The sequence below is a fragment of the Dendrobates tinctorius genome, unplaced genomic scaffold (assembly GCF_039654945.1).
Source record: "Dendrobates tinctorius isolate UK_male_01 unplaced genomic scaffold, ASM3965494v1 ptg000257l, whole genome shotgun sequence".
Classification (NCBI taxonomy): Eukaryota; Metazoa; Chordata; class Amphibia; order Anura; family Dendrobatidae; genus Dendrobates; species Dendrobates tinctorius.
Genome location: NW_027361924.1, coordinates 2,833,104 through 2,854,268, shown reverse-complemented (window position 1 = coordinate 2,854,268; position 21,165 = coordinate 2,833,104). Strand labels below are relative to the sequence as shown.

General features: G+C 62.0%; 1 protein-coding gene across 4 annotated transcripts in view; it reads left to right on the top strand.

The window, feature by feature from the left end:
- Positions 1-21,165, top strand: part of TEKT4 (tektin 4) — a 72,996-nt gene that overhangs the window by 2,745 nt on the left and 49,086 nt on the right. For all 4 annotated transcript variants that reach the window (XR_012226518.1, XM_073558448.1, XM_073558449.1 and 1 more), the window contains exon 2: positions 21,032-21,102. Coding sequence is in view for 3 of the 4 variants with exons in the window: in XM_073558448.1 (XP_073414549.1) it covers positions 21,032-21,102 (71 nt within the window). In the remaining variant the exon portion in view is untranslated. The remainder of the gene's footprint in view (positions 1-21,031; positions 21,103-21,165) is intronic.

Genomic DNA, 21,165 nt, shown 5'->3' with positions numbered 1-21,165 from the left:
AACGGGAGGGTGAGAGAAACGGGAGGGTGAGAGAAACGGGAGCGGCCGAGGGTGAGAGAAACGGGAGGTGCCGAGGGTGAGAGAAACGGGAGGGTGAGAGAAACGGGAGGTGCCGAGGGTGAGAGAAACGGGAGGTGCCGAGGGTGAGAGAAACGGGAGGTGCCGAGGGTGAGAGAAACGGGAGGGTGAGAGAAACGGGAGGTGCCGAGGGTGAGAGAAACGGGAGGGTGAGAGAAACGGGAGGTGCCGAGGGTGAGAGAAACGGGAGGTGCCGAGGGTGAGAGAAACGGGAGGTGCCGAGGGTGAGAGAAACGGGAGCTGCCGAGGGTGAGAGAAACGGGAGGTGCCGAGGGTGAGAGAAACGGGAGGGTGAGAGAAACGGGAGGTGCCGAGGGTGAGAGAAACGGGAGGGTGAGAGAAACGGGAGGGTGAGAGAAACGGGAGGGTGAGAGAAACGGGAGGGTGAGAGAAACGGGAGCGGCCGAGGGTGAGAGAAACGGGAGGTGCCGAGGGTGAGAGAAACGGGAGGGTGAGAGAAACGGGAGGTGCCGAGGGTGAGAGAAACGGGAGCTGCCGAGGGTGAGAGAAACGGGAGGTGCCGAGGGTGAGAGAAACGGGAGGGTGAGAGAAACGGGAGGTGCCGAGGGTGAGAGAAACGGGAGGTGCCGAGGGTGAGAGAAACGGGAGGGTGAGAGAAACGGGAGCTGCCGAGGGTGAGAGAAACGGGAGGTGCCGAGGGTGAGAGAAACGGGAGGGTGAGAGAAACGGGAGGTGCCGAGGGTGAGAGAAACGGGAGGTGCCGAGGGTGAGAGAAACGGGAGGGTGAGAGAAACGGGAGGGTGAGAGAAACGGGAGGGTGAGAGAAACGGGAGCGGCCGAGGGTGAGAGAAACGGGAGGTGCCGAGGGTGAGAGAAACGGGAGGGTGAGAGAAACGGGAGGTGCCGAGGGTGAGAGAAACGGGAGGTGCCGAGGGTGAGAGAAACGGGAGGTGCCGAGGGTGAGAGAAACGGGAGGGTGAGAGAAACGGGAGGTGCCGAGGGTGAGAGAAACGGGAGGGTGAGAGAAACGGGAGGGTGAGAGAAACGGGAGCGGCCGAGGGTGAGAGAAACGGGAGGTGCCGAGGGTGAGAGAAACGGGAGGGTGAGAGAAACGGGAGGTGCCGAGGGTGAGAGAAACGGGAGGTGCCGAGGGTGAGAGAAACGGGAGGTGAGAGAAATGGGAGGGTGAGAGAAACGGGAGCGGCCGAGGGTGAGAGAAACGGGAGGTGCCGAGGGTGAGAGAAACGGGAGGGTGAGAGAAACGGGAGCGGCCGAGGGTGAGAGAAACGGGAGGTGCCGAGGGTGAGAGAAACGGGAGGGTGAGAGAAACGGGAGGGTGAGAGAAACGGGAGGGTGAGAGAAACGGGAGGGTGAGAGAAACGGGAGGGTGAGAGAAACGGGAGGTGCCGAGGGTGAGAGAAACGGGAGCTGCCGAGGGTGAGAGAAACGGGAGCTGCCGAGGGTGAGAGAAACGGGAGGTGCCGAGGGTGAGAGAAACGGGAGGGTGAGAGAAACGGGAGCTGCCGAGGGTGAGAGAAACGGGAGCTGCCGAGGGTGAGAGAAACGGGAGCTGCCGAGGGTGAGAGAAACGGGAGGTGCCGAGGGTGAGAGAAACGGGAGGTGCCGAGGGTGAGAGAAACGGGAGGTGCCGAGGGTGAGAGAAACGGGAGCTGCCGAGGGTGAGAGAAACGGGAGCTGCCGAGGGTGAGAGAAACGGGAGGGTAAGAGAAACGGGAGGTGCCGAGGGTGAGAGAAACGGGAGGGTGAGAGAAACGGGAGGGTGAGAGAAACGGGAGGGTGAGAGAAACGGGAGGTGCCGAGGGTGAGAGAAACGGGAGGTGCCGAGGGTGAGAGAAACGGGAGGGTGAGAGAAACGGGAGGTGCCGAGGGTGAGAGAAACGGGAGGTGAGAGAAACGGGAGGGTGAGAGAAACGGGAGCGGCCGAGGGTGAGAGAAACGGGAGGTGCCGAGGGTGAGAGAAACGGGAGGGTGAGAGAAACGGGAGGTGCCGAGGGTGAGAGAAACGGGAGGTGCCGAGGGTGAGAGAAACGGGAGGGTGAGAGAAACGGGAGGGTGAGAGAAACGGGAGGGTGAGAGAAACGGGAGCGGCCGAGGGTGAGAGAAACGGGAGGTGCCGAGGGTGAGAGAAACGGGAGGGTGAGAGAAACGGGAGCTGCCGAGGGTGAGAGAAACGGGAGCTGCCGAGGGTGAGAGAAACGGGAGCGGCCGAGGGTGAGAGAAACGGGAGCGGCCGAGGGTGAGAGAAACGGGAGCGGCCGAGGGTGAGAGAAACGGGAGGTGCCGAGGGTGAGAGAAACGGGAGGGTGAGAGAAACGGGAGGGTGAGAGAAACGGGAGGTGCCGAGGGTGAGAGAAACGGGTGCGGCCGAGGGTGAGAGAAACGGGAGGTGCCGAGGGTGAGAGAAACGGGAGGGTGAGAGAAACGAGAGCTGCCGAGGGTGAGAGAAACGGGAGGGTGAGAGAAACGGGAGGTGCCGAGGGTGAGAGAAACGGGAGGGTGAGAGAAACGGGAGGGTGTGAGAAACGGGAGGGTGAGAGAAACGGGAGGTGCCGAGGGTGAGAGAAACGGGAGGGTGAGAGAAACGGGTGCGGCCGAGGGTGAGAGAAACGGGAGGGTGAGAGAAACGGGAGGTGCCGAGGGTGAGAGAAACGGGAGGGTGAGAGAAACGGGAGGTGCCGAGGGTGAGAGAAACGGGAGGGTGAGAGAAACGGGAGCGGCCGAGGGTGAGAGAAACGGGAGGTGCCGAGGGTGAGAGAAACGGGAGGTGCCGAGGGTGAGAGAAACGGGAGGGTGAGAGAAACGGGAGGTGCCGAGGGTGAGAGAAACGGGAGGTGCCGAGGGTGAGAGAAACGGGAGGGTGAGAGAAACGGGAGGTGCCGAGGGTGAGAGAAACGGGAGGTGCCGAGGGTGAGAGAAACGGGAGGGTGAGAGAAACGGGAGGTGCCGAGGGTGAGAGAAACGGGAGGTGCCGAGGGTGAGAGAAACGGGAGGTGCCGAGGGTGAGAGAAATGGGAGGGTGAGAGAAACGGGAGGTGCCGAGGGTGAGAGAAACGGGAGGTGCCGAGGGTGAGAGAAACGGGAGGGTGAGAGAAACGGGAGGTGCCGAGGGTGAGAGAAACGGGAGGTGCCGAGGGTGAGAGAAACGGGAGGTGCCGAGGGTGAGAGAAACGGGAGGTGCCGAGGGTGAGAGAAACGGGAGGGTGAGAGAAACGGGCGCTGCCGAGGGTGAGAGAAACGGGCGCTGCCGAGGGTGAGAGAAACAGGAGGTGCCGAGGGTGAGAGAAACGGGAGGGTGAGAGAAACGGGAGCTGCCGAGGGTGAGAGAAACGGGAGGGTGAGAGAAACGGGCGCTGCCGAGGGTGAGAGAAACGGGAGCTGCTGAGGGTGAGAGAAACGGGAGCTGCTGAGGGTGAGAGAAACGGGAGCTGCTGAGGGTAAGAGAAACGGGAGGTGCCGAGTGTGAGAGAAACGGGACGGTGAGTGAAACGGGAGGTGCCGAGGGTGAGAGAAACGGGAGGGTGAGAGAAACGGGCGCTGCCGAGGGTGAGAGAAACGGGAGGTGCCGAGGGTGAGAGAAACGGGAGGTGCCGAGGGTGAGAGAAACGGGAGGTGCCGAGGGTAAGAGAAACGGGAGGTGCCGAGGGTAAGAGAAACGGGAGGTGCCGAGGGTAAGAGAAACGGGAGGTGCCGAGGGTAAGAGAAACGGGAGGGTGAGAGAAACGGGAGCTGCCGAGGGTGAGAGAAACGGGAGCTGCCGAGGGTGAGAGAAACGGGAGCTGCCGAGGGTGAGAGAAACGGGAGCTGCCGAGGGTGAGAGAAACGGGAGCTGCCGAGGGTGAGAGAAACGGGAGCTGCCGAGGGTGAGAGAAACGGGAGCTGCCGAGGGTGAGAGAAACGGGAGCTGCCGAGGGTGAGAGAAACGGGAGGTGCCGAGGGTGAGAGAAACGGGAGGTGCCGAGGGTGAGAGAAACGGGAGGTGCCGAGGGTGAGAGAAACGGGAGGTGCCGAGGGTGAGAGAAACGGGAGGTGCCGAGGGTGAGAGAAACGGGAGGTGCCGAGGGTGAGAGAAACGGGAGGTGCCGAGGGTGAGAGAAACGGGAGCTGCTGAGGGTGAGAGAAACGGGAGCTGTTGAGGGTAAGAGAAACGTGAGGTGCCGAGGGTGAGAGCAACAGGAGGGTGAGAGAAACGGGAGGTGCCGAGGGTGAGAGAAACGGGAGGGTGAGAGAAACGGGAGCGGCCGAGGGTGAGAGAAACGGGAGCTGCCGAGGGTGAGAGAAACGGGAGCTGCCGAGGGTGAGAGAAACGGGAGCTGCCGAGGGTGAGAGAAACGGGAGCTGCCGAGGGTGAGAGAAACGGGAGCGGCCGAGGGTGAGAGAAACGGGAGGGTGAGAGAAACGGGAGCTGCCGAGGGTGAGAGAAACGGGAGGGTGAGTGAAACGGGCGCTGCCGAGGGTGAGAGAAACGGGAGGTGCCGAGGGTGAGAGAAACGAGAGGTGCCGAGGGTGAGAGAAACGGGAGGTGCCGAGGGTGAGAGAAACGGGAGGTGCCGAGGGTGAGAGAAACGGGAGGTGCCGAGGGTGAGAGAAACGGGAGGTGCCGAGGGTGAGAGAAACGGGAGGTGCCGAGGGTGAGAGAAACGGGAGGTGCCGAGGGTGAGAGAAACGGGAGCTGCCGAGGGTGAGAGAAACGGGAGCTGCCGAGGGTGAGAGAAACTGGAGGGTGAGAGAAACGGGAGGTGCCGAGGGTGAAAGAAACGGGAGGGTGAGAGAAACGGGAGGTGCCGAGGGTGAGAGAAACGGGAGGTGCCGAGGGTGAGAGAAACGGGAGCTGCCGAGGGTGAGAGAAACGGGAGCTGCTGAGGGTGAGAGAAACGGGAGCTGCTGAGGGTAAGAGAAACGGGAGGTGCCGAGGGTGAGAGAAACGGGACGGTGAGTGAAACGGGAGGTGCCGAGGGTGAGAGAAACGGGAGGGTGAGAGAAACGGGCGCTGCCGAGGGTGAGAGAAACGGGAGGGTAAGAGAAACGGGAGGTGCCGAGGGTGAGAGAAACGGGAGGTGCCGAGGGTGAGAGAAACGGGAGGTGCCGAGGGTGAGAGAAACGGGAGGTGCCGAGGGTGAGAGAAACGGGAGGGTGAGAGAAACGGGAGCTGCCGAGGGTGAGAGAAACGGGAGGGTGAGAGAAACGGGAGGTGCCGAGGGTAAGAGAAACGGGAGGGTGAGAGAAACGGGAGGTGCCGAGGGTGAGAGAAACGGGAGGTGCCGAGGGTGAGAGAAACGGGAGGTGCCGAGGGTAAGAGAAACGGGAGGTGCCGAGGGTAAGAGAAACGGGAGGTGCCGAGGGTAAGAGAAACGGGAGGTGCCGAGGGTAAGAGAAACGGGAGGTGCCGAGGGTGAGAGAAACGGGAGCTGCCGAGGGTGAGAGAAACGGGTGCTGCTGAGGGTGAGAGAAACGGGTGCTGCTGAGGGTGAGAGAAACGGGTGCTGCTGAGGGTGAGAGAAACGGGTGCTGCTGAGGGTGAGAGAAACGGGAGCGGCCGAGGGTGAGAGAAACGGGAGGGTGAGAGAAACGGGAGTTGCCGAGGGTGAGAGAAACGGGAGTTGCCGAGGGTGAGAGAAACGGGAGTTGCCGAGGGTGAGAGAAACGGGAGTTGCCGAGGGTGAGAGAAACGGGAGTTGCCGAGGGTGAGAGAAACGGGAGTTGCCGAGGGTGAGAGAAACGGGAGTTGCCGAGGGTGAGAGAAACGGGAGCTGCCGAGGGTGAGAGAAACGGGAGCTGTTGAGGGTGAGAGCAACAGGAGGGTGAGAGAAACGGGAGGTGCCGAGGGTGAGAGAAACGGGAGGTGCCGAGGGTAAGAGAAACGGGAGGGTGAGAGAAACGGGAGCTGCTGAGGGTGAGAGAAACGGGAGCGGCCGAGGGTGAGAGAAACGGGAGGGTGAGAGAAACGGGAGGTGCCGAGGGTGAGAGAAACGGGAGGTGCCGAGGGTGAGAGAAACGGGAGGTGCCGAGGGTGAGAGAAACGGGAGGTGCCGAGGGTGAGAGAAACGGGAGGTGCCGAGGGTGAGAGAAACGGGAGCTGCCGAGGGTGAGAGAAACGGGAGCGGCCGAGGGTGAGAGAAACGGGAGGGTGAGAGAAACGGGAGGTGCCGAGGGTGAGAGAAACGGGAGGTGCCGAGGGTGAGAGAAACGGGAGGTGCCGAGGGTGAGAGAAACGGGAGGTGCCGAGGGTAAGAGAAACGGGAGGTGCCGAGGGTAAGAGAAACGGGAGGGTGAGAGAAACGGGAGCTGCTGAGGGTGAGAGAAACGGGAGCTGCTGAGGGTGAGAGAAACGGGAGCTGCCGAGGGTGAGAGAAACGGGAGGTGCCGAGGGTGAGGGAAACGGGAGGTGCCGAGGGTGAGAGAAACGGGAGGTGCCGAGGGTGAGGGAAACGGGAGGTGCCGAGGGTGAGAGAAACGGGAGGTGCCGAGGGTAAGAGAAAAGGGAGGTGCCGAGGGTAAGAGAAACGGGAGGTGCCGAGGGTAAGAGAAGGGTAAGAGAAACGGGAGGGTGAGAGAAACGGGAGCTGCTGAGTGTGAGAGAAACGGGAGTTGCCGAGGGTGAGAGAAACAGGAGTTGCCGAGGGTGAGAGAAACGGGAGTTGCCGAGGGTGAGAGAAACGGGAGGTGCCGAGGGTGAGAGAAACGGGAGGTGCCGAGGGTGAGAGGAAACGGGAGGTGCCGAGGGTGAGAGAAACGGGAGGTGCCGAGGGTAAGAGAAACGGGAGGGTGAGAGAAACGGGAGGGTGAGAGAAACGGGAGGTGCCGAGGGTGAGAGAAACGGGAGGTGCCGAGGGTGAGAGAAACGGGAGGTGCCGAGGGTGAGAGAAACGGGAGGTGCCGAGGGTGAGAGAAACGGGAGGTGCCGAGGGTGAGAGAAACGGGAGGTGCCGAGGGTGAGAGAAACGGGAGGTGCCGAGGGTGAAACGGGAGGTGCCGAGGGTGAGAGAAACGGGAGGTGCCGAGGGTGAGAGAAACGGGAGCTGCCGAGGGTGAGAGAAACGGGAGCTGCTGAGGGTGAGAGAAACGGGAGCTGTTGAGGGTAAGAGAAACGTGAGGTGCCGAGGGTGAGAGCAACAGGAGGGTGAGAGAAACGGGAGGTGCCGAGGGTGAGAGAAACGGGAGGGTGAGAGAAACGGGAGCGGCCGAGGGTGAGAGAAACGGGAGCGGCCGAGGGTGAGAGAAACGGGAGCGGCCGAGGGTGAGAGAAACGGGAGCGGCCGAGGGTGAGAGAAACGGGAGCGGCCGAGGGTGAGAGAAACGGGAGCGGCCGAGGGTGAGAGAAACGGGAGGGTGAGAGAAACGGGAGCTGCCGAGGGTGAGAGAAACGGGAGGGTGAGTGAAACGGGCGCAGCCGAGGGTGAGAGAAACGGGAGCTGCCGAGGGTAAGAGAAACGGGAGGGTAAGAGAAACGGGAGGTGCCGAGGGTGAGAGAAACGGGAGGTGCCGAGGGTGAGAGAAACGGGAGGTGCCGAGGGTGAGAGAAACGGGAGGTGCCGAGGGTGAGAGAAACGGGAGGTGCCGAGGGTGAGAGAAACGGGAGGGTGAGAGAAACGGGAGGTGCCGAGGGTGAAAGAAACGGGAGGGTGAGAGAAACGGGAGGTGCCGAGGGTGAGAGAAACGGGAGGTGCCGAGGGTGAGAGAAACGGGAGGTGCCGAGGGTGAGAGAAACGGGAGCTGCTGAGGGTGAGAGAAACGGGAGCTGCTGAGGGTAAGAGAAACGGGAGGTGCCGAGGGTGAGAGAAACGGGACGGTGAGTGAAACGGGAGGTGCCGAGGGTGAGAGAAACGGGAGGGTGAGAGAAACGGGCGCTGCCGAGGGTGAGAGAAACGGGAGGGTAAGAGAAACGGGAGGTGCCGAGGGTGAGAGAAACGGGAGGTGCCGAGGGTGAGAGAAACGGGAGGTGCCGAGGGTGAGAGAAACGGGAGGGTGAGAGAAACGGGAGCTGCTGAGGGTGAGAGAAACGGGAGGGTGAGAGAAACGGGAGGTGCCGAGGGTAAGAGAAACGGGAGGGTGAGAGAAACGGGAGTTGCCGAGGGTGAGAGAAACGGGAGGGTGAGAGAAACGGGAGTTGCCGAGGGTGAGAGAAACGGGAGTTGCCGAGGGTGAGAGAAACGGGAGTTGCCGAGGGTGAGAGAAACGGGAGTTGCCGAGGGTGAGAGAAACGGGAGCTGTCGAGGGTGAGAGAAACGGGAGCTGTCGAGGGTGAGAGAAACGGGAGCTGCCGAGGGTGAGAGAAACGGGAGCTGCCGAGGGTGAGAGAAACGGGAGCTGTTGAGGGTGAGAGCAACAGGAGGGTGAGAGAAACGGGAGGTGCCGAGGGTGAGAGAAACGGGAGGTGCCGAGGGTAAGAGAAACGGGAGGGTGAGAGAAACGGGAGCTGCTGAGGGTGAGAGAAACGGGAGCGGCCGAGGGTGAGAGAAACGGGAGGATGAGAGAAACGGGAGGTGCCGAGGGTGAGAGAAACGGGAGGTGCCGAGGGTGAGAGAAACGGGAGGTGCCGAGGGTGAGAGAAACGGGAGGTGCCGAGGGTGAGAGAAACGGGAGGTGCCGAGGGTGAGAGAAACGGGAGGTGCCGAGGGTGAGAGAAACGGGAGCGGCCGAGGGTGAGAGAAACGGGAGGGTGAGAGAAACGGGAGGTGCCGAGGGTGAGAGAAACGGGAGGTGCCGAGGGTGAGAGAAACGGGAGGTGCCGAGGGTGAGAGAAACGGGAGGTGCCGAGGGTGAGAGAAACGGGAGGTGCCGAGGGTGAGAGAAACGGGAGGTGCCGAGGGTGAGAGAAACGGGAGGTGCCGAGGGTGAGAGAAACGGGAGGTGCCGAGGGTGAGAGAAACGGGAGGTGCCGAGGGTAAGAGAAACGGGAGGTGCCGAGGGTGAGAGAAACGGGAGCTGCTGAGGGTGAGAGAAACGGGAGCTGCTGAGGGTGAGAGAAACGGGTGCTGCTGAGGGTGAGAGAAACGGGTGCTGCTGAGGGTGAGAGAAACGGGAGCGGCCGAGGGTGAGAGAAACGGGAGGGTGAGAGAAACGGGAGTTGCCGAGGGTGAGAGAAACGGGAGTTGCCGAGGGTGAGAGAAACGGGAGTTGCCGAGGGTGAGAGAAACGGGAGTTGCCGAGGGTGAGAGAAACGGGAGTTGCCGAGGGTGAGAGAAACGGGAGTTGCCGAGGGTGAGAGAAACGGGAGCTGCCGAGGGTGAGAGAAACGGGAGCTGTTGAGGGTGAGAGCAACAGGAGGGTGAGAGAAACGGGAGGTGCCGAGGGTGAGAGAAACGGGAGGTGCCGAGGGTAAGAGAAACGGGAGGGTGAGAGAAACGGGAGCTGCTGAGGGTGAGAGAAACGGGAGCGGCCGAGGGTGAGAGAAACGGGAGGGTGAGAGAAACGGGAGGTGCCGAGGGTGAGAGAAACGGGAGGTGCCGAGGGTGAGAGAAACGGGAGGTGCCGAGGGTGAGAGAAACGGGAGGTGCCGAGGGTGAGAGAAACGGGAGGTGCCGAGGGTGAGAGAAACGGGAGGTGCCGAGGGTGAGAGAAACGGGAGCGGCCGAGGGTGAGAGAAACGGGAGGGTGAGAGAAACGGGAGGTGCCGAGGGTGAGAGAAACGGGAGGTGCCGAGGGTGAGAGAAACGGGAGGTGCCGAGGGTGAGAGAAACGGGAGGTGCCGAGGGTAAGAGAAACGGGAGGTGCCGAGGGTAAGAGAAACGGGAGGGTGAGAGAAACGGGAGCTGCTGAGGGTGAGAGAAACGGGAGCTGCTGAGGGTGAGAGAAACGGGAGCTGCCGAGGGTGAGAGAAACGGGAGGTGCCGAGGGTGAGGGAAACGGGAGGTGCCGAGGGTGAGAGAAACGGGAGGTGCCGAGGGTAAGAGAAACGGGAGGTGCCGAGGGTAAGAGAAACGGGAGGTGCCGAGGGTAAGAGAAGGGTAAGAGAAACGGGAGGGTGAGAGAAACGGGAGCTGCTGAGTGTGAGAGAAACGGGAGTTGCCGAGGGTGAGAGAAACAGGAGTTGCCGAGGGTGAGAGAAACGGGAGTTGCCGAGGGTGAGAGAAACGGGAGTTGCCGAGGGTGAGAGAAACGGGAGTTGCCGAGGGTGAGAGAAACGGGAGGTGCCGAGGGTGAGAGGAAACGGGAGGTGCCGAGGGTGAGAGAAACGGGAGGTGCCGAGGGTAAGAGAAACGGGAGGGTGAGAGAAACGGGAGGGTGAGAGAAACGGGAGGTGCCGAGGGTGAGAGAAACGGGAGGTGCCGAGGGTGAGAGAAACGGGAGGTGCCGAGGGTGAGAGAAACGGGAGGTGCCGAGGGTGAGAGAAACGGGAGGTGCCGAGGGTGAGAGAAACGGGAGGTGCCGAGGGTGAGAGAAACGGGAGGTGCCGAGGGTGAGAGAAACGGGAGGTGCCGAGGGTGAGAGAAACGGGAGCTGCCGAGGGTGAGAGAAACGGGAGCTGCTGAGGGTGAGAGAAACGGGAGCTGTTGAGGGTAAGAGAAACGTGAGGTGCCGAGGGTGAGAGCAACAGGAGGGTGAGAGAAACGGGAGGTGCCGAGGGTGAGAGAAACGGGAGGGTGAGAGAAACGGGAGCGGCCGAGGGTGAGAGAAACGGGAGCGGCCGAGGGTGAGAGAAACGGGAGCGGCCGAGGGTGAGAGAAACGGGAGCGGCCGAGGGTGAGAGAAACGGGAGGGTGAGAGAAACGGGAGCTGCCGAGGGTGAGAGAAACGGGAGGGTGAGTGAAACGGGCGCAGCCGAGGGTGAGAGAAACGGGAGCTGCCGAGGGTAAGAGAAACGGGAGGGTAAGAGAAACGGGAGGTGCCGAGGGTGAGAGAAACGGGAGGTGCCGAGGGTGAGAGAAACGGGAGGTGCCGAGGGTGAGAGAAACGGGAGGTGCCGAGGGTGAGAGAAACGGGAGGTGCCGAGGGTGAGAGAAACGGGAGGGTGAGAGAAACGGGAGGTGCCGAGGGTGAAAGAAACGGGAGGGTGAGAGAAACGGGAGGTGCCGAGGGTGAGAGAAACGGGAGGTGCCGAGGGTGAGAGAAACGGGAGGTGCCGAGGGTGAGAGAAACGGGAGCTGCCGAGGGTGAGAGAAACGGGAGCTGCTGAGGGTAAGAGAAACGGGAGGTGCCGAGGGTGAGAGAAACGGGACGGTGAGTGAAACGGGAGGTGCCGAGGGTGAGAGAAACGGGAGGGTGAGAGAAACGGGCGCTGCCGAGGGTGAGAGAAACGGGAGGGTAAGAGAAACGGGAGGTGCCGAGGGTGAGAGAAACGGGAGGTGCCGAGGGTGAGAGAAACGGGAGGTGCCGAGGGTGAGAGAAACGGGAGGTGCCGAGGGTGAGAGAAACGGGAGGGTGAGAGAAACGGGAGCTGCTGAGGGTGAGAGAAACGGGAGGGTGAGAGAAACGGGAGGTGCCGAGGGTAAGAGAAACGGGAGGGTGAGAGAAACGGGAGTTGCCGAGGGTGAGAGAAACGGGAGGGTGAGAGAAACGGGAGTTGCCGAGGGTGAGAGAAACGGGAGTTGCCGAGGGTGAGAGAAACGGGAGTTGCCGAGGGTGAGAGAAACGGGAGTTGCCGAGGGTGAGAGAAACGGGAGTTGCCGAGGGTGAGAGAAACGGGAGCTGTCGAGGGTGAGAGAAACGGGAGCTGCCGAGGGTGAGAGAAACGGGAGCTGCCGAGGGTGAGAGAAACGGGAGCTGTTGAGGGTGAGAGCAACAGGAGGGTGAGAGAAACGGGAGGTGCCGAGGGTGAGAGAAACGGGAGGTGCCGAGGGTAAGAGAAACGGGAGGGTGAGAGAAACGGGAGCTGCTGAGGGTGAGAGAAACGGGAGCGGCCGAGGGTGAGAGAAACGGGAGGATGAGAGAAACGGGAGGTGCCGAGGGTGAGAGAAACGGGAGGTGCCGAGGGTGAGAGAAACGGGAGGTGCCGAGGGTGAGAGAAACGGGAGGTGCCGAGGGTGAGAGAAACGGGAGGTGCCGAGGGTGAGAGAAACGGGAGCTGCCGAGGGTGAGAGAAACGGGAGCGGCCGAGGGTGAGAGAAACGGGAGGGTGAGAGAAACGGGAGGTGCCGAGGGTGAGAGAAACGGGAGGTGCCGAGGGTGAGAGAAACGGGAGGTGCCGAGGGTGAGAGAAACGGGAGGTGCCGAGGGTGAGAGAAACGGGAGGTGCCGAGGGTAAGAGAAACGGGACGGTGAGAGAAACGGGAGCTGCTGAGGGTGAGAGAAACGGGAGCTGCTGAGGGTGAGAGAAACGGGAGGTGCCGAGGGTGAGAGAAACGGGAGGTGCCGAGGGTGAGAGAAACGGGAGGTGCCGAGGGTAAGAGAAACGGGAGGTGCCGAGGGTAAGAGAAACGGGAGGTGCCGAGGGTAAGAGAAACGGGAGGTGCCGAGGGTAAGAGAAACGGGAGGTGCCGAGGGTAAGAGAAGGGTAAGAGAAACGGGAGGGTGAGAGAAACGGGAGCTGCTGAGTGTGAGAGAAACGGGAGCGGCCGAGGGTGAGAGAAACGGGAGGGTGAGAGAAACGGGAGTTGCCGAGGGTGAGAGAAACGGGAGTTGCCGAGGGTGAGAGAAACGGGAGGTGCCGAGGGTGAGAGGAAACGGGAGGTGCCGAGGGTGAGAGGAAACGGGAGGTGCCGAGGGTGAGAGGAAACGGGAGGTGCCGAGGGTGAGAGAAACGGGAGGGTGAGAGAAACGGGAGGGTGAGAGAAACGGGAGGGTGAGAGAAACGGGAGCGGCCGAGGGTGAGAGAAACGGGAGGGTGAGAGAAACGGGAGGTGCCGAGGGTGAGAGAAACGGGAGGTGCCGAGGGTAAGAGAAGCGGGAGGTGCCGAGGGTAAGAGAAACGGGAGGGTCAGAGAAACGGGAGCTGCTGAGGGTGAGAGAAACGGGAGGTGCCGAGGGTGAGAGAAACGGGAGATGCCGAGGGTGAGAGAAACGGGAGGTGCCGAGGGTGAGAGAAACGGGAGGTGCCGAGGGTGAGAGAAACGGGAGGTGCCGAGGGTGAGAGAAACGGGAGGTGCCGAGGGTGAGAGAAACGGGAGGTGCCGAGGGTAAGAGAAACGGGAGGGTGAGAGAAACGGGAGGTGCCGAGGGTGAGAGAAACGGGAGGTGCCGAGGGTGAGAGAAACGGGAGGTGCCGAGGGTGAGAGAAACGGGAGGTGCCGAGGGTGAGAGAAACGGGAGGTGCCGAGGGTGAGAGAAACGGGAGGGTGAGAGAAACGGGAGCTGCTGAGGGTGAGAGAAACGGGAGCGGCCGACGGTGAGAGAAACGGGAGGGTGAGAGAAACGGGAGCTGCCGAGGGTGAGAGAAACGGGAGCTGCCGAGGGTGAGAGAAACGGGAGCTGCCGAGGGTGAGAGAAACGGGAGCTGCCGAGGGTGAGAGAAACGGGAGCTGCCTAGGGTGAGAGAAACGTGAGGTGCCGAGGGTGAGAGCAACAGGAGGGTGAGAGAAACGGGAGGGTGAGAGAAACGGGAGGTGTCGAGGGTGAGAGAAACGGGAGGGTGAGAGAAACGGGAGGGTGAGAGAAACGGGAGGGTGAGAGAAACGGGAGGGTGAGAGAAACGGGAGGGTGAGAGAAACGGGAGCGGCCGAGGGTGAGAGAAACGGGAGCGGCCGAGGGTGAGAGAAACGGGAGGTGCCGAGGGTGAGAGAAACGGGAGGGTGAGAGAAACGGGAGGGTGAGAGAAACGGGAGGTGACGAGGGTGAGAGAAACGGGAGGTGCCGAGGGTGAGAGAAACGGGAGGTGCCGAGGGTGAGAGAAACGGGAGCTGCCGAGGGTGAGAGAAACGGGAGGGTGAGAGAAACGGGAGCTGCCGAGGGTGAGAGAAACGGGAGGGTGAGAGAAACGGGAGGGTGAGAGAAACGGGAGCGGCCGACGGTGAGAGAAACGGGAGGTGCCGAGGGTGAGAGAAACGGGAGGGTGAGAGAAACGGGAGGTGCCGAGGGTGAGAGAAACGGGAGGGTGAGAGAAACGGGAGGTGCCGAGGGTGAGAGAAACGGGAGGTGCCGAGGGTGAGAGAAACGGGAGGTGCCGAGGGTGAGAGAAACGGGAGCTGCCGAGGGTGAGAGAAACGGGAGGGTGACAGAAACGGGAGGTGCCGAGGGTGAGAGAAACGGGAGGGTGAGAGAAACGGGTGCGGCCGAGGGTGAGAGAAACGGGAGGGTGAGAGAAACGGGAGGTGCCGAGGGTGAGAGAAACGGGAGCGGCCGAGGGTGAGAGAAACGGGAGGGTGAGAGAAACGGGAGCGGCCGAGGGTGAGAGAAACGGGAGCGGCCGAGGGCGAGAGAAACGGGAGGGTGAGAGAAACGGGAGCGGCCGAGGGCGAGAGAAGCGGGAGGGTGAGAGAAACGGGAGCGGCCGAGGGTGAGAGAAACGGGAGCGGCCGAGGGTGAGAGAAACGGGAGGGTGAGAGAAACGGGAGCGGCCGAGGGTGAGAGAAACGGGAGGGTGAGAGAAACGGGAGCGGCCGAGGGCGAGAGAAGCGGGAGGGTGAGAGAAACGGGAGCGGCCGAGGGTGAGAGAAACGGGAGCGGCGAGAGAAACGGGAGCTGCCGAGGGTGAGAGAAACGGGAGCGGCGAGAGAAACGGGAGGTGCCGAGGGTGAGAGAAACGGGAGGGTGAGAGAAACGGGAGGTGCCGAGGGTGAGAGAAACAGGAGGTGCCGAGGGTGAGAGAAACGGGAGCGGCCGAGGGTGAGAGAAACGGGAGGGTGAGAGAAACGGGAGGTGCCGAGGGTGAGAGAAACGGGAGGTGCCGAGGGCGAGAGAAGCGGGAGGGTGAGAGAAGCGGGAGCGGCCAAGGGTGAGAGAAACGGGAGCGGCCGAGGGTGAGAGAAACGGGAGGGTGAGAGAAACGGGAGGTGCCGAGGGTGAGAGAAACGGGAGGTGCCGAGGGTGAGAGAAACGGGAGGGTGAGAGAAACGGGAGGGTGAGAGAAACGGGAGGGTGAGAGAAACGGGAGGTGCCGAGGGTGAGAGAAACGGGAGGTGCCGAGGGTGAGAGAAACGGGAGATGCCGAGGGTGAGAGAAACGGGAGGTGCCGAGGGTGAGAGAAACGGGAGGGTGAGAGAAACGGGAGGTGCCGAGGGTGAGAGGAACGGGAGGTGCCGAGGGTGAGAGAAATGGGAGCGGCCGAGGGTGAGAGAAACGGGAGGGTGAGAGAAACGGGAGGTGCCGAGGGTGAGAGAAACGGGAGGTGCCGAGGGTGAGAGAAACGGGAGGGTGAGAGAAACGGGAGCGGCCGAGGGTGAGAGAAACGGGAGCGGCCGAGGGTGAGAGAAGCGGGAGCTGCCGAGGGTGAGAGAAGCGGGAGCTGCCGAGGGTGAGAGAAGCGGGAGCTGCCGAGGGTGAGAGAAGCTGGAGCTGCCGAGGGTGAGAGAAGCGGGAGCTGCCGAGGGTGAGAGAAGCGGGAGCTGCCGAGGGTGAGAGAAGCGGGAGGGTAAGAGAAACGGAAGCTGGTGAGGGTGAGAGAAACGGGAGCTGCCGAGGGTAAGAGAAACGGGAGGGTAAGAGAAACGGGAGCTGGTGAGGGTGAGAGAAACGGGAGCTGCCGAGGGTAAGAGAAACGGGAGGGTGAGAGAAACGGGAGCTGGTGAGGGTGAGAGAAACGGGAGCTGGTGAGGGTGAGAGAAACGGGAGCTGCCGAGGGTAAGAGAAACGGAAGGGTGAGAGAAACGGGCGCTGCCGAGGGTGAGAGAAACGGGCGCTGCCGAGGGTGAGAGAAACGGGCGCTGCCGAGGGTGAGAGAAACGGGCGCTGCCGAGGGTGAGAGAAACGGGCGCTGCCGAGGGTGAGAGAAACGGGAGGTGCCGAGGGTGAGAGAAACGGGAGGTGCCGAGGGTGAGAGAAACGGGAGGTGCCGAGGGTGAGAGAAACGGGAGGTGCCGAGGGTAAGAGAAACGGGAGGTGCCGAGGGTGAGAGAAACGGGAGGGTGAGAGAAACGGGAGCTGCTGAGGGTGAGAGAAACGGGCGCTGCCGAGGGTGAGAGAAACGGGAGGTGCCGAGGGTGAGAGAAACGGGAGGTGCCGAGGGTGAGAGAAACGGGAGGTGCCGAGGGTGAGAGAAACGGGAGGTGCCGAGGGTGAGAGAAACGGGAGGTGCCGAGGGTGAGAGAAACGGGAGGTGCCGAGGGTGAGAGCAACGGGTGGGTGAGAAACGGGAGGTGCCGAGGGTGAGAGAAACGGGAGGGTGAGAGAAACGGGAGCGGCCGAGGGTGAGAGAAACGGGAGCGGCCGAGGGTGAGAGAAACGGGAGCGGCCGAGGGTGAGAGAAACGGGAGGGTGAGAGAAACGGGAGCTGCCGAGGGTGAGAGAAACGGGAGGGTGAGTGAAACGGGCGCTGCCGAGGGTGAGAGAAACGGGAGGTGCCGAGGGTGAGAGAAACGGGAGGTGCCGAGGGTGAGAGAAACGGGAGGTGCCGAGGGTGAGAGAAACGGGAGGTGCCGAGGGTGAGAGAAACGGGAGGTGCCGAGGGTAAGAGAAACGGGAGGTGCCGAGGGTAAGAGAAACGGGAGGTGCCGAGGGTGAGAGAAACGGGAGCTGCTGAGGGTGAGAGAAACGGGAGCTGTTGAGGGTAAGAGAAACGTGAGGTGCCGAGGGTGAGAGCAACAGGAGGGTGAGAGAAACGGGAGGTGCCGAGGGTGAGAGAAACGGGAGGGTGAGAGAAACGGGAGCGGCCGAGGGTGAGAGAAACGGGAGGGTGAGAGAAACGGGAGCTGCCGAGGGTGAGAGAAACGGGAGGGTGAGTGAAACGGGCGCTGCCGAGGGTGAGAGAAACGGGAGCTGCCGAGGGTAAGAGAAACGGGAGGGTGAGAGAAACGGGAGGTGCCGAGGGTGAGAGAAACGGGAGGTGCCGAGGGTGAGAGAAACGGGAGGTGCCGAGGGTGAGAGAAACGGGAGGTGCCGAGGGTGAGAGAAACGGGAGGTGCCGAGGGTGAGAGAAACGGGAGGTGCCGAGGGTGAGAGAAACGGGAGGTGCCGAGGGTGAGAGAAACGGGAGGTGCCGAGGGTGAGAGAAACGGGAGGTGCCGAGGGTGAGAGAAACGGGAGGGTGAGAGAAACGGGAGGTGCCGAGGGTGAGAGAAACGGGAGGTGCCGAGGGTGAAAGAAACGGGAGGGTGAGAGAAACGGGAGGTGCCGAGGGTGAGAGAAACGGGAGCTGCTGAGGGTGAGAGAAACGGGAGCTGCTGAGGGTGAGAGAAACGGGAGCTGCTGAGGGTAAGAGAAACGGGAGGTGCCGAGGGTGAGAGAAACGGGACGGTGAGTGAAACGGGAGGTGCCGAGGGTGAGAGAAACGGGAGGGTGAGAGAAACGGGCGCTGCCGAGGGTGAGAGAAACAGGAGGGTGAGAGAAACGGGAGGTGCCGAGGGTGAGAGAAACGGGAGGTGCCGAGGGTAAGAGAAACGGGAGGTGCCGAGGGTAAGAGAAACGGGAGGTGCCGAGGGTAAGAGAAACGGGAGGTGCCGAGGGTGAGAGAAACGGGAGTTGCCGAGGGTGAGAGAAACGGGAGTTGCCGAGGGTGAGAGAAACGGGAGGGTGAGAGAAACGGGAGCTGCTGAGGGTGAGAGAAACGGGAGCGGCCGAGGGTGAGAGAAACGGGAGCGGCCGAGGGTGAGAGAAACGGGAGCGGCCGAGGGTGAGAGAAACGGGAGCAGCCGAGGGTGAGAGAAACGGGAGGTGCCGAGGGTGAGAGCAACAGGAGGGTGAGAGAAACGGGAGCTGCTGAGGGTGAGAGAAACGGGAGGGTGAGAGAAACGGGAGGTGCCGAGGGTAAGAGAAACGGGAGGGTGAGAGAAACGGGAGGTGCCGAGGGTGAGAGAAACGGGAGGTGCCGAGGATGAGAGAAACGGGAGGTGCCGAGGGTAAGAGAAACGGGAGGTGCCGAGGGTGAGAGAAACGGGAGGTGCCGAGGGTGAGAGAAACGGGAGCTGCCGAGGGTGAGAGAAACGGGAGCTGCCGAGGGTGAGAGAAACGGGAGCTGTTGAGGGTGAGAGAAACGTGAGGTGCCGAGGGTGAGAGCAACAGGAGGGTGAGAGAAACGGGAGGTGCCGAGGGTGAGAGAAACGGGAGGGTGAGAGAAACGGGAGCGGCCGAGGGTGAGAGAAACGGGAGCGGCCGAGGGTGAGAGAAACGGGAGCGGCCGAGGGTGAGAGAAACGGGAGGGTGAGAGAAACGGGAGCTGCCGAGGTTGAGAGAAACGGGAGGGTGAGTGAAACGGGCGCTGCCGAGGGTGAGAGAAACGGGAGGGTAAGAGAAACGGGAGGTGCCGAGGGTGAGAGAAACGGGAGGTGCCGAGGGTGAGAGAAATGGGAGGTGCCGAGGGTGAGAGAAACGGGAGGTGCCGAGGGTGAGAGAAACGGGAGGTGCCGAGGGTGAGAGAAACGGGAGGTGCCGAGGGTGAGAGAAACGGGAGGTGCCGAGGGTGAGAGAAACGGTGGTGCCGAGGGTGAGAGAAACGGGAGCTGCCGAGGGTGAGAGAAACGGGAGCTGCCGAGGGTGAGAGAAACGGGAGCTGCCGAGGGTGAGAGAAACGGGAGGGTGAGAGAAACGGGAGGTGCCGAGGGTGAGAGAAACGGGAGGTGCCGAGGGTGAGAGAAACGGGAGGTGCCGAGGGTGAAAGAAACGGGAGGGTGAGAGAAACGGGAGGTGCCGAGGGTGAGAGAAACGGGAGCTGCTGAGGGTGAGAGAAACGGGAGCTGCTGAGGGTAAGAGAAACGGGAGGTGCCGAGGGTGAGAGAAACGGGACGGTGAGTGAAACGGGAGGTGCCGAGGGTGAGAGAAACGGGAGGGTGAGAGAAACGGGCGCTGCCAAGGGTGAGAGAAACGGGAGAGAAACGGGAGGTGCCGAGGGTGAGAGAAACGGGAGGTGCCGAGGGTGAGAGAAACGGGAGGTGCCGAGGGTGAGAGAAACGGGAGGTGCCGAGGGTGAGAGAAACGGGAGGGTGAGAGAAACGGGAGGGTGAGAGAAACGGGAGGTGCCGAGGGTGAGAGAAACGGGAGGGTGAGAGAAACGGGAGCTGCTGAGGGTGAGAGAAACGGGAGGGTGAGAGAAACGGGAGGTGCCGAGGGTAAGAGAAACGGGAGGGTGAGAGAAACGGGAGGTGCCGAGGGTGAGAGAAACGGGAGGTGCCGAGGGTGAGAGAAACGGGAGGTGCCGAGGGTAAGAGAAACGGGAGGTGCCCAGGGTAAGAGAAACGGGAGGTGCCGAGGGTAAGAGAAACGGGAGGTGCCGAGGGTAAGAGAAACGGGAGGGTGAGAGAAACGGGAGCTGCTGAGGGTGAGAGAAACGGGAGCGGCCGAGGGTGAGAGAAACGGGAGGGTGAGAGAAACGGGAGGTGCCGAGGGTGAGAGAAACGGGAGGTGCCGAGGGTAAGAGAAACGGGAGGTGCCGAGGGTAAGAGAAACGGGAGGGTGAGAGAAACGGGAGCTGCTGAGGGTGAGAGAAACGGGAGCGGCCGAGGGTGAGAGAAACGGGAGGTGCCGAGGGTGAGAGAAACGGGAGGTGCCGAGGGTGAGAGAAACGGGAGGTGCCGAGGGTGAGAGAAACGGGAGGTGCCGAGGGTAAGAGAAACGGGAGGTGCCGAGGGTACGAGAAATGGGAGCTGCCGAGGGTGAGAGAAACGGGAGGTGCCGAGGGTGAGAGAAACGGGAGGTGCCGAGGGTGAGAGAAACGGGAGGTGCCGAGGGTGAGAGAAACGGGAGGTGCCGAGGGTGAGAGAAACGGGAGGTGCCGAGGGTGAGAGAAACGGGAGGTGCCGAGGGTAAGAGAAACGGGAGGTGCCGAGGGTAAGAGAAACGGGAGGGAGAGAAACGGGAGGTGCCGAGGGTGAGAGAAACGGGAGGTGCCGAGGGTAAGAGAAACGGGAGGTGCCGAGGGTAAGAGAAACGGGAGGGTGAGAGAAACGGGAGCTGCTGAGGGTGAGAGAAACGGGAGCGGCCGAGGGTGAGAGAAACGGGAGGGTGAGAGAAACGGGAGTTGCCGAGGGTGAGAGAAACGGGAGTTGCCGAGGGTGAGAGAAACGGGAGTTGCCGAGGGTGAGAGAAACGGAAGCTGCCGAGGGTGAAAGAAACGGGAGCTGCCGAGGGTGAGAGAAACGGGAGCTGCCGAGGGTGAGAGAAACGGGAGCTGCCGAGGGTGAGAGAAACGGGAGCTGCCGAGGGTGAGAGAAACGGGAGCTGCCGAGGGTGAGAGAAACGTGAGGTGCCGAGGGTGAGAGAAACGGGAGGTGCCGAGGGTGAGAGAAACGGGAGGGTGAGAGAAACGGGAGGGTGAGAGAAACGGGAGCGGCCGAGGGTGAGAGAAACGGGAGCGGCCGAGGGTGAGAGAAACGGGAGCGGCCGAGGGTGAGAGAAACGGGAGCAGCCGAGGGTGAGAGAAACGGGAGCGGCCGAGGGTAATGGGGCCGGCGGCAACTCCAGCAGCATCATCATCATCACCCCCATCTTCCCCAGTACCATCACCCCTATCATCACCTTCACCCCATCATCATCATCCTCATCACGAGTACTACTATCACCTCCATCATCACCCTCATAGTAGTTATCACCTGCATCATACTCCATTATCAACTCATTCATCTCTTCCGTAATCATCATCCTCTACTGTCACCATCGCCTCCATCATCATTTTAACAACCACCATCATCAATCCCTTCATCACCTATACCATCATCATCACCTCCATCATCATTATCATCTCCACATGTTCCATTAATCATCACCCCCATCATCATCCATAATATCAGTGACGTATCTTGAGGCTTGTGGGCTTTCGTGCAAAATATGACCCCGGGTCCCCAGTATTGGAGGTGTTTAATAGTGACAGTCTTTTCATCAGAGCCCCCCAGTCTCCAGGGCCCCCCGGGTGCTATTGCAGCCCCTGCGCCTCTTGTAGTTACGCCCCGGCCGCCATCATCCCCTTGATCTGCTGATGCCATTTCTGATGATGATGTATGTTATTTCCATGTAGGAGGTAGAACTGATTAGAAACGTCCAAGATCTCCTGCGCAGGACCCTGGAGCAGAGCGTGCAGCAGATCAGGTAATAGTGGGGTGCGGGGTCTGCGGCTGTCGCCCGCTCTCTGTATACAGTATATACTATATG